This window comes from Chaetodon trifascialis, chromosome 22, assembly GCF_039877785.1.
Source record: "Chaetodon trifascialis isolate fChaTrf1 chromosome 22, fChaTrf1.hap1, whole genome shotgun sequence".
NCBI lineage: Eukaryota > Metazoa > Chordata > Actinopteri > Chaetodontiformes > Chaetodontidae > Chaetodon > Chaetodon trifascialis.
Window position 1 is genome coordinate 3,653,437 of NC_092077.1, and position 12,189 is coordinate 3,665,625.

The following is a 12,189-nucleotide window of genomic DNA, read 5'->3' on the forward strand; positions in this document are numbered from 1 at the left end:
GAGGGTAAAGAGGCAGCATACAAACAGACGGAGGTGCACTGTTGAAAGAAGCAGATAACAGCAGCAGTGCTGTGTGTGTGGTTTTCCTCTCACTCAGCAGCTGAATGTTTCCTTCACTTCTGACTTATTCACCGTTTGAACCAATCGACACCTCATTTCACAGACTGCTGAGACTTTCAGTTCAGTCCCAGGCGCCGTGGTGTCAGCAGCCGAGAGAAAGAAATAACCTGTCCTGTGCACAATGATGAAACTGATGGAATCTGTCCATGTGAGGCTGTCCGTCATGTACCTGCTACAGCTCAGGGCAGAAGGGGCTATACACTCTTTTGTAGAAATACTTTGGTTTGAGGAATAAAAGTACCATACCAGTGGATTATGTTGTAGTTTTTGACTGAAAAGCACTTTTGATCGAATCCATCACAGCAAAAATTCTTTTTTTTTTGTCATTTAAGTCTCATTTAGTACTGGGCCACGTCCAACTTTGTAAACTCAGTCTGCACCCACAGGTACACACCTGGTGCAGGACTCTGCTGCAGTTTCAAGCAAGAACCATTTTTGGAATACTCCTCTGTGGTGCATTCAAGGACTCTCCAACATCCAAGATTTCATAGGAAGAAATATATTATCAGAAAATCAGTGTTAATATCAGAAGGATTATAGGGTTTTGCTTGTAGTTGACTAATAACTCAGAACATAATAGCAATTGTTTGTTCACATTGATGGATTCCATTTTAACCTGCAATGTTCATGTTCAGCCTCATGTTGCATTCAAGTGATTCTCCTTTTCTTTTTCTCCTGATTCTTCTCTTTTTTTACCTGCAGCATCATTCAGCCAGATGATTTAAAAAAAAAAAAAATAATAAAAATCCTGTTGACCATTTTGCACTTGTTTTGGAGGATTTATTTCACTGATGGGCTGCTCTGAAAGAAGGGGGGCGCCACATTTTTAGGGTTTCAGTTGTATACTTTGTCATGCATTGTGCTTGGATTATTATAACAATATAACAACTCAGAGACAGAGAAGAAAAGAGTCTAATCTGCAGATCCGGTACATATATAACATGGGCATGGTGAAGAGTAAATAGTAAAACATAAATCTGTAATTAAATTCACCTTTAAAAATGACAGCACAGTGCTACTTCTTGCAGTGTCAGGCAGAGAAACAAACAGCAGTTCCTGAAGATGTTTACTGATAGTAAGTGAGCTGATTGAAGAAACTGTCCAGAGGAGACACCGTCTGAGACATGAGGAGCAGAATGATGTAAGAGGCCCACAGCAAGGAGGACTGCAGCGATAGCACACTTAATAAATGTTCTACAGTTACATAATACTGACAGGGAGGTGTGTGTGTGTGTGTGTGTGTGTGTGTGTGTGTGTGTGTGTGTGTGTGTGTGTGTGTGTGTGTGTGTGTGTGTGTGTGTGTGTGTGTGTGTGTGTGTGTGTGTGTGTGTGTGTGTGTCTGTCTGTCTGTCTGTCTGTCTGTCTGTCTGTCTGTCTGTCTGTCTGTCTGTCTGTCTGTCTGTCATAAAGGTCAGCAGTATGGAGTTCTGTCCCTGTCTGTGTGTGTGTGTGTGTGTGTGTGTGTGTGTGTGTGTGATAGAGAGAGAGAGAGAGAGAGAGAGAGAGAGAGAGAGAGAGAGAGAGAGAGAGAGAGAGAGAGAGAGAGAGAGAGAGAGAGAGAGAGAGAGAGAGAGAGCAGCCCACACACACTCATAGACAGTCTGCACTTCTCAGTCTATTTTAGGAATTTACCAGCTGCATGAAAACATTTGTGTCAACATAATGACCTTGAAATCCAGTGAAATCCAAGCCCCTGCTATCTGTGTGTGTGTGTGTGTGTGTGTGTGTGTGTGTGTGTGTGTGTGTGTGTGTGTGTGTGTGTGTGTGTGTGTGTGTGTGTGTGTGTGTGTGTGTGTGTGTGTGTGTGTACGCGCGCGTACGTGCGTGTGTGTGCATGCGTGCATGTGTGCATGCTTGTCTGTACAGACCCACAGTACACTATCCATACTATCCATGCTTCTGCTAGAGTGCACATTATTGCACCATTAACAACACCACAAACATTAGAGATGACCTTGCTCAGCATTTTTCACTGAACCATGGCTGTTACAATCCTGTACAGATTATGGCAAACACTGCCAGGATTCCTTCCTTTCTCCCTATGCTGTGCTCAAGGCACTTTGGACGAAGGTACCTCAAGCAGCATTGTGACTGTAAGGCACCCTGCTTTTCCTCGGGGGTTTTGTGTTTGGGAGAGACAGCTGATTAAGGCTGCTAATCTTGGGTCTGGTGAGTCCAACCACAAGATCAGAACTTCTCTCCCAGGGATTAACCTACTGTCAGTGTGCTCACAGAGTACCTTCATCAACAGATAGATCAGCTTGGTTTTATCCTGGTGTAGTCTAGACATTTATAGTACACAGTGTAAATCAGTTTACACTAAATATGGTTACAGTGTCTTTAAGCTGGAAAACACAGATTTCACACATCAAGGTCACTTTAGTCATCCCAGAGGTTCTACTCACCCGTCAAAGTCGGATTGTGTGTTGTGTGGCTCAGGAGGAGCTTTGTCAAGTCTGATCTTACCATGAGCTCAATGACAACAAATTCACACTTAGCAAACAGTCTGTTTCACGAACTGGGGCTTTGAAAGGAGTGGGCTTTCACTGGGCAGGGAGGATAGAACAAAACGATGGTGTTGAGTTGCATAATGGGACGGTAAACCTGTACTAAGAACTAAAAGTCCCTGTAAGGCATCTGCTGGTTTGATTTTGGCCGTTTTGCTCTTATCTGTCTCATGTTAGTACACCAACTTTATGGAGGTGCACCACTGAAGCACTGGAGGGCCCCTTTAATCCATTAGCTGCCAAATTCCCCTTTAGTTTGAAAAATCAGATCTATGTTTTTTTACTGAGCACAAAATATACCGTCTTATGCATCATTTTGGACATATATTTCCCAAATTCACATATTCATTATCTTTGAAAACTTTGAACTGTCCACTATTTATTTAAAACAAAGTTCTGTGAATTTGAACAAGGTTTGACTTCACTGGATGAGTTTATATCCACTGTGTGCTGGAGGGATTAAAAATGTTAAGACAAGATACACACATCATCTCTGCAGCTTCTGTGGAGTTTGACTGAGATCTAAATATGATGTCAGCGTTTTGCTGCTCCTGAAAATGTTTGTCGCTGTGTGCAAATGCTGCTGCTTGGTTTGACTCAGAAGAGTTTGCTGCTCACTAACATTAAACCACGAGCAATGACTTCACTCACTGCTTCAACATTTTCAGTGGGTCTTGCACCGCTTTAATGGCACTTTTTACCCACTTATTAAAAAGTCTTATAACACTTAACAATGGCCCACAACACATTTCAAGTGTCTGCATTTTGTGACATTTGCTTTTGCCTCTTTCTCAGGCCATTTAAACTTTCAATATGCTAATAATCACTTTCAAGTCCATGTGTGTTCTGTCTGAAATGCCATGCTCTGCTGTGACATTGATATTGTATGTCGTTCATGCTTTCCTCATTCTCATTCATTGATTAATTTGCTTCTGTGTGCATTTGTTTTGACATTGCCTCCTTTTTTCTTTGTTTTTTTTGCTCCATGTTTTTCCTGCATGTGGCTCGTCCATAGCTTTGTACCAATGGCTAGAAGCAGACCGCCATGGCAGGGATCCTGATGCTGCAGCCACAGGTAAAAACCATCAACTGTTCACCTCCTTCATAACTGAGTGCTACACCTCTCACTGCATGCACGCCTGCTTTTCGTCAGTCAGCCGCTCCCTTTCATCGTGTAAGCTACGTGATCTAATATGAAGATTTACAGGTCAAAAGTGGTTTCACTGGAGAAATTACGTTTCACATAATTTTCACATAATCACCTCAGACATGGACTGTGGTTATCACACTTTTCCACACTTAAATGTTATAACCTGTAACCCCATCTTCTAAGGCCTGGGTTACAATTCATGCTCCTCAGCAGTGTAGCTAAATGCCATTACAGTTGCACTCTTAATCACCCCTGCAACAACTGAAAGGTTGCCTGCAATTTAGTTAAATGAAAGCGTTTAGGGTGGAGTTTTACAGCATTTTATCAAAGTCAGTTACAGTATTGAGTCCTTTTGGATATATACATATTATCCATAATTATTTCAAGTACAATCAAAACAATTAATAGCTTGATTAACTGGCAGATGATCTGAATATGAAAATGTTTCAGCCCAAAGTGTCACGTCACATCAGCATTCTCAGCATACTGCACAGATTAAATGGATCCAGAATGGAACTGGCTATCAGAACCCAGTCTGAAACTGACATCATCACCAAGCAATCGGCAATAATCAGCAAGCAGCTGAGAATGTCAGATGATCGAGTGTGATCGAGTATAGTCCCAGTTTAAGTTTCATGTTATATATAAACTTATCATATATATAGTTAGAAATGCCAGTGTGGAAATGCTGGTGTTAACTGTCTGATATAAAGAAGATGGTGCCTGATACTATCTGCTGCAACAACCTTTTTACACACTCTGATATCTTTATTTATTTCCAGTATTACATTTACAGAAATAGTAGAATTGAACCTGCCACCCAACCCCATTCATTTTCCCCCATAGAGATATTGCGTCAGGCTATGTTTGTGCAAGGCTGACAACACCTCTGTGCTCGATGGATCCCTGTGTATCCCCCCGCCTCTCCCACCTCCACCTGATTACAGCCTTCAGTCCATTCATCCCGTTGGCCTTCCTCTCTCTCTCTCATTTCCTTTCTTTGTTGTGCAGTGTTCAGGTCAACTTTCTCTCAGCTTGTTATCCAAATCAGTCGCTCTTGTTGTCCCTGGTTGTTGCAGACTATTTTTACCTTACCGCTCCTCTCCTCCTCAGAACCCTGATGAAAGAAATTCATTCGCTCTATTTCCCCGCCTTCAGGTTATTGTCTCGTTTGTTTTGGAGGTTAATAAAGGTAGAGGATGGAGCCTGAAACAAAGCAAGCCTCTTCTCTTCTCTTCTCTTCTCTTCTCTTCTCTTCTCTTCTCTTCTCTTCTCTTCTCTTCTCTTCTCTTCTCTTCTCTCTTTCCTTTGTCTTTTCTTCCCTTCATCCCTTCCCTGTCACCTTATGTTTGTCATGGTTAAGGGCCTCAGGGGGCTTCAGTCATCTTCCTGTGCCTGCAGAGAGGACACAAAACCCTGGACCTCACACAGCCAAGTAGTGAAATCATTCTGTATGTTTGACTGTATTTGGATCTGTGTGTGTGTGTGTGTGTGTGTGTGTGTGTGTGTGTGTGTGTGTGTGTGTGTGTGTGTGTGTGTGTGTGTGTGTGTGTGTGTGTGTGTGTGTGTGTGTGTGTGTGTGAGAAAGACAAAGAAATAGACAGAGAGGTCCAGTGTATGTCTGCTGCATGTCCTCCTGAATTCATTGACAACAACTTGAGGCCATTGTGCTGCTGTTTCTACAGGCTTAGATAAATGAAACAGGGCTTTATCAGGTGCTGTAAATGTCATCTCGTCTGTTACGCACAGTGGGATGTAGAGTGTACAGATGCAGATCAGAGAAGTGGAGTCAGTCAGTTGTTTTGTTCTTCTTAAATGTCACCTTTTCATTATTCGTCTGGCGTTTCCTCTCAACCTTTCATCCACTCTGAACAGTGGATGTACCTCACCAGCAAGTATTGTGTTTGTATCAAAGCATGGTATATCTTATTCCTCTGTGCCATAGAGCTCCATTGTTTTCCAAAAACACAACGAGCCACAGCGTTATTTCCTGGGGCCCGTTGCACAAAACTAGGATAAGGGATTAAGCCGGGATATGTTGGTTATCCTGGCTCAACTTATCCGTGATCTGGTTGCACAAGAGCAGGATAGCGGAAAGTGGGATATGTTATGGGATAAGTTACCATGGAGATTTATTCTGTGGAGCTAGCTTGCTCCAGACCAGGCTAAGTTCCAGGATCTATTTAATCTCATCCCTTATCTCAGTCAGCAGCATCACAAATGGAAACCAACAGTTATTCCACTGACCACTACTCATTGCTATCACATTCAACTAGATCCACTGTCATTATTTAAACATTAACACAAAACATAAGCATCATTAATCTCAATTTGAATTAATTTAATTAATTTCAATCATTGTAGATAAATTATGATTTTAGATGTGTTGCAATCATCAGATAGACAGTTTCCCATAGACCAAATATAAAATACACATCCAATATAAATATAAATACACATCAAAGAGTAACATGATGTTCCTTTATTGAATAAGGATAAATCAAAGCATCAGTTCCTTTCCAAACTGAAGTCACACAGTGACTCTACAAGATAGAAAGCACAGAATCAAAGCATATTATACAACACAAGAATAAATACACATTCAAAGGTCTGTATATAATACACCCCACGTCTGCACACTGAAATAAATACATTTATCAACAGATAAAAACATCCTGAATAACAGGAAATGGCAGGATTTTCCCTTTCTTAGCCTCTCCCAGGCCTTTCTTTCCATGTGCATTGGTGTTCCTGGAATGATCAATCATTTAACGTTCAAAACGATCAGTCTGGCCTTCCTCCTTTATCATGCACGCTTCATCAGTAACCTTTTGACCTCCATTTAATCATAAAAAAGCCCAAACTATCTCCAGTTAACACTCCAGTGCTCCCAGTTACAGAGCCCATTCACTTATCTGAAATCAATGAAGGATTGTCTCCACCTTGTAGCTGTTTGAGATCTGGTCACTGAAAGGAAATGAAATGTGTGTAAATGAGTAGTGAGATTTGATCGCCCACAGAGAGTCAATAATATGACCCCAGTGTCAGTGCTCCATCAGCATTTCACCAGTCAAAAGTTTGAGCCTTTGAGTCAGACAGTGTTTTCCCTGCTGAAGTGTCCTGCAGCACTTTGTCTCTTTGTGATATTTTAAATTGACCCTGGGGTGAATATAGAAATTGCATGAAATTTTCCTTATAATTTTTTTTCAGGAAACTTACATACCTGTAAAATCAAAAAAAGAGACATTCTAAAAAAACAAATAAACAAAAAAGATTCCTAAAGCTGTAATATATACAAAATATACAAAAAACATAATAAACATATAAACCTACATCTACAGCTGCCAAAACATTTCTGGAGCATGACCCTTCCACCACTATGGAGACAGACATGAACCAAAACTCCAGCTCTGGTAAGAGCAAAGTGGATGAGTTTACCTGTTCTTTAATGAGAAGTACTGTAATCCAGTCCACATTTCAACAAACCACATGATTTGCACCAAAGACATTGAAGTCTTGGCTCTTAGAATATGGCCATAATACCTGCCACAGGAAATAAACCAGGTCCTGCTGGTCCTTCTCTGCATAGCCCCATCTGCTGATACAAGTACAGCAGCCAACACAGTCTATGACCTGATGTCCCAGGCTAAGACTGAATCACCCAGTGCAGTAAAGCTCATTATGATAGACTTTAATTCAAGCCGTCTATCTGGAATCCTACCATCTTATCACCAATGTGCCACATGTCAAGTGTCAAGGCGCTGCCACCACATCTCAGAGGTTTGAAGATGGGAGAAGGAAAAAAGGCTGGAAATTAAGAGCTGGATTCCTGATGCTACTGAGTCCTTCCAGGACTGCTTTGAGTCCACTGATGGACAGCGCTGCTAACCTAGAGGAGGCAGCACAGTCACAGTCAGTCACAGATTACATTTGTTTCTGTGAGGAGCTTGTTATCACTAAGAAGATGGTAAACATCATTCCAAACAACAAACCATGGGTAACCCAGGAATTAAAGTGCTTCCTCAATCACAGGGAATGAGTATTTGTGGCAGGAGCTAGCAAAGAGGAAAGGAAACGCATACAGAGGAAAGACAGGATCAGACTGTGCAAGGCTGTCTACAAAGTGGAACAAAATGAAAGCAGGAAGCAATGCTTCCAAACTACTACTGGCTACAAACCCAAAAAACTCAAGACTGTTGATAATATCCTTACTTTCGTTGCAACAGAAAGCAGCATTGGACGGTACAGACAGTACGCCAGCTGTTGATATATTGATTTTCATGGAACATGTCGAAGCAGTGACAGAAGCAAGGTCCCAAGGGTTTACGCAGAGCAGCTCATCACAGTTCCAGCAACTGTTCCAGCTGTCGCTGAAGAGTCGGATAATTCCAGACTTATGGAGGAAGTTTATCCCGGTACACAAATAAAACAGGCCAAAAGAAACAAATGACCTCCGCCCTGCAGCCCTTACTGTATGTTGGTCCCTATGAAATGCTTGGAGTGAATCATGAAGGAACACCTCCTCTCTGTCTCACCCCTGCTAGTCACTTACCAAATTTGCATATTGAGTCTCACGAGGTATCAAGGACGCGCTATTGATCGTCTAACTATGAACTGTTAGAACAAGCAAACAGTCTTGTGAAAATCGTGTTTATTGACTTCAGGAGAACATTCAACACCATCCAACTTCAACTCATAGTGGAGGAGCTGGAAAATGAGGGGGTCAGCTCTGCTGATCAAGTAGATGAGCAGTTTGCTGTGAAGTGCGCAGAAGGTTGGATTTGAAGCTGTTTTTAACATGGAGCACCAGACCAAATGAATTCCCTAATAATACAGTTGATCTGAATCTGAATCTTTTGTGCTTTTTTCTGGGCTCCCCTGTGTGAATCCCTCCTGTCACCACACAGCTGAGGGAAACAGTTTGAATTTTCCAGACAATTTCTCCTCAGCCTTTCCATTTTACATGTAAAGAATTTTGCTGGCGCTGTGATTCAGACCGATTTAGAATAAGCCCAGCGGCACAATAAGCTTGTACTTTTCAATCAGCAAGAGCAATAGTGTGACTGTAGTTCAATGGTGCATATCCAGAACACAGTGGAGAAAAGTAAGTGAAGCAATTATGCTGCAAGATTAGCCTCTCTTCTAGTGAGAAAGTAGATCATATAACCAGCTCTGGTGGATGGCTGTTGGGTCCTGAGCAGCTGTTATCTGGCCTACATTAGACACAGTATATGTCTTCTATGCTGCTGTGACAACTGTCTTTCTCACACATACACACACGCACGCACGCACGCACGCTCTCTCTCTCTCTCTCTCACACACACACACACACACACACACACACACACACACACACACACACATATAGTAGTGTTCCTGGAGACCTGTCCACTAACCCAAGTCTTCGCCCTAAAATGTAATGATTCATGTTATGGGGACTTGCATTTTGCCCTCTTAAGGAAGGTGAGTCCCCACATTGTGATTGTGTCAACAGATTTATTTCCCAACAGTGTGAGTAGTACATGAGCACACACACACAGACACATATGCATGCAAAGTGAAATCTCAATAGATGCGAGAAGACAGGACAGTTGAGGTATAGGTGAGCTAGGCACTCACCTAGGACCCCACGAGCTGGAGGGACGCCAAAGACGAAGAACACGCATGCAGTGTTCTTCTAGAAGAAGTTCAACGCTGCATTTTATTTAATTCAAAGCCTGGATTCTGTAAGATGCATAACCCAGACACTGTGCATGTATGTGTGCAAATTGTTCCTCAAATCCACCAATGCTGGCAGCTGTGATGTGAGCAGAACTGTCTTTTACACAAAAAATTATTTCAGTGACACTTTGTAAGTGAAACAGTGCTAAAGAGTGTGCTGCAGTATTTTGTTCTTGCCGAGGTTGAAGGGAGTGTGTAAATCCCTCCAGACCTTCCTGCAACAAAAGCTTCATCCTGACATCCTCTACAGATCCAATACAAAATACTATAGAAATATAATAGAGTAGGAAACCATCAGAGGAAGCTGTTGCACATCATTTTTGCAGGGATTGTCATGACATGTGGTGCAGACATTTATGTCCTCCTTTAAATGAACTGAACTCACCTTGCTGATTCCTTGACTTTTCATTTGGAACCATTATCAGGTCAAAATGAAATCATTGTGTTGCTGTATTAATCTACAGTATTTTAACCCTCACACAACCAATTCTGCAGTCATATAATCATTTTGATGACATGAACACACCTCCCCACCTCTACCATCCATGATATGAACACGGCCTAAACATCATGATGTTAGCATTGCTATTGTGAGTGTGCTAGCAGGTCTGGGATTGCTGTAGACTCTCAGTCCTGTTAGCCTAACTGCGGCACTATAATTTAAGGTCAAAATTGTTTGTTGCAAATGATGTCAGCAGACATGGGAGTCCTGGAAAAAAAGTAAACTTAAGGCATGACAATTTGTCATTTTAGCTCATGTACTGTGTCACAGTGGAATCTAGGACACTTCAAAAACCTCAACAAAAGGACTAGCTTGTCAGATTCTCTCGCTTGTCTCACATCCTCTGTGACGTTGTTGACGAAGCTACTCAGTCACAGAAAGTATAATTTGATCCTCAGGGGGGCACCCTGAAGTCTGTCTGTGGCCCCTTCTGTCCCATAACCTTTGCACTTCACTTGCGTCATGAAATACTGCACGCGTTGTTTGGTTGAAGGAAAGACATAATGTTGTCTCTGTTCCCGGGATTAGAAGTGACACATTTAACAAAACTGGAATGATGAGGTTAAAAACGTTCCAACATCATTTACAAGACATGACATGTTTCAAATGAAGATATGGGAGAAACAGACTGAAACAGACATGCTACTTTAGGCTTATTAGACCTGTGTTTGTGTGCGTGTGTCCAGTGAGGTGTGTGTTGATATGGGGCATGGGGGAAACATAGAGCAGTCCAGCTGCTGACAAAGAGGAATCTCATGCATGCAGTCAGAGTGGCTGTTAGTGAAAAGCTCCATCCAGAGTGACACATACTGTACATGAGGTCATCCTCTCAGTGCTGCTTTTTCTGGCCCTGTGGAAGCCACCGAGCCAGCAACCCCGACCCCCCACAGCTTCATGCTTCCTGGTTTCTTTCATAGTTTTTCTGTGGGACCCTTACACAACATCCAGAAACATACGCACGCTTGAGTTATCTCAATTTCCCAACAGTGATAGAAACTGTGCATTAACATGGAAAAGTGGATGTTTAAAGCTTGTTGTTAGACATCACATGATCAACTGGTAGTCATGAAGCTGAACTGCTGTCTTTACCGCTGCATCATTGCCTTTGTCTCTCTGTCTCCTCATCTGTCCAGGTGAAAACTTTGAGCAGAGTCCCCTGAAGAGGACGTTCAAGTCCAAAGTTCTGGCACGCTACCCTGAGAACGTGGAGTGGAACCCCTTCGACCAGGATGCCGTCAATATGGTAGGTGGATTGTATGGTGCAATGGGGGGAAAATGAGTAGATGGTTGAGACTAAACTGGATGAACTGAGTCCAACAGTACCTCCAGCAGGGCAGGAAGAGACGAGTGGGATCATTGAGTGAAAACAGAGGACACTGGATTATTTAAACTAGCAATTTGAGGAAAAGACACTACCTCTTAAGGAAGCAACCACATGTTTGAGCAGAGGCCCTGAATTAAGACACACAGTGCCTTCTCAAGGGATCCTGGGTAACTGAGCGATGATAAATCCTCTCCCATCTTGTCTGCAATTACCCAGAGCGCTTTGCACGGAGGGCTGCATTGACAACATCTTCTTATTTCCATTTTGCTGTCTCAACTTAGATGTTTCATGTCAAGAAGCTGGATAAAAGGTGGATTAAGAGGCAAATTTAGGTAGGCAGTTTCTCACAGGGGAGCATTGCATCCCTTCTTGTTAGCCGTTTTAATACCAGAGCTCGCCTCCCACGCAAATGTTCCGCCAAAACAAGTTTACCCCCACGCTATTTTGCATGGGCACCATCACTGCATCCAGGGGTTAGCAAAACGTCAAGACAAATGTGATTGGTTCAAATACAAAGAAAACATGAAAGAAAGGTCTGCACACTGTAGCTCAAAGGAGCAGAAGTCTGCAGACCTTTTCTCATGGTTTCATTGCTGCCTTTTATGTTGTTTGGATGTGCCAATGACTATCCATTGTTTAAACACAAAGAACCCAGAGCATGGTTTTTCTCTGATACCAGAATGATAATGTTTTCAGCCAAACGTTTCTCCAGCGCTGGCACAGTCCAAAAATGAAGTGTGGAGATATGTCTGGCTATGTGAGACTATCAGCACGGTGACCTTGACAGTAACAACGGGAGTGAATGTTCCATGTGGATGTACAGGCTTTATCTGTGTGTGTGTGTGTGTGTGTGTGTGTGTGTGTG

General features: G+C 42.4%; 1 protein-coding gene across 5 annotated transcripts in view; it reads left to right on the forward strand.

The window, feature by feature from the left end:
* dennd5b (DENN/MADD domain containing 5B) overlaps positions 1–12,189 on the forward strand; it is a 73,411-nt gene that overhangs the window by 24,754 nt on the left and 36,468 nt on the right. For 4 of the 5 annotated variants that reach the window (XM_070991961.1, XM_070991962.1, XM_070991963.1 and 1 more), the window contains exons 2-3: positions 3,643–3,702; positions 11,134–11,243. In XM_070991961.1, coding sequence (XP_070848062.1) covers positions 3,643–3,702; positions 11,134–11,243 — 170 coding nt within the window. The remainder of the gene's footprint in view (positions 1–3,642; positions 3,703–11,133; positions 11,244–12,189) is intronic. The other variant, XM_070991965.1, reaches the window with a different exon arrangement.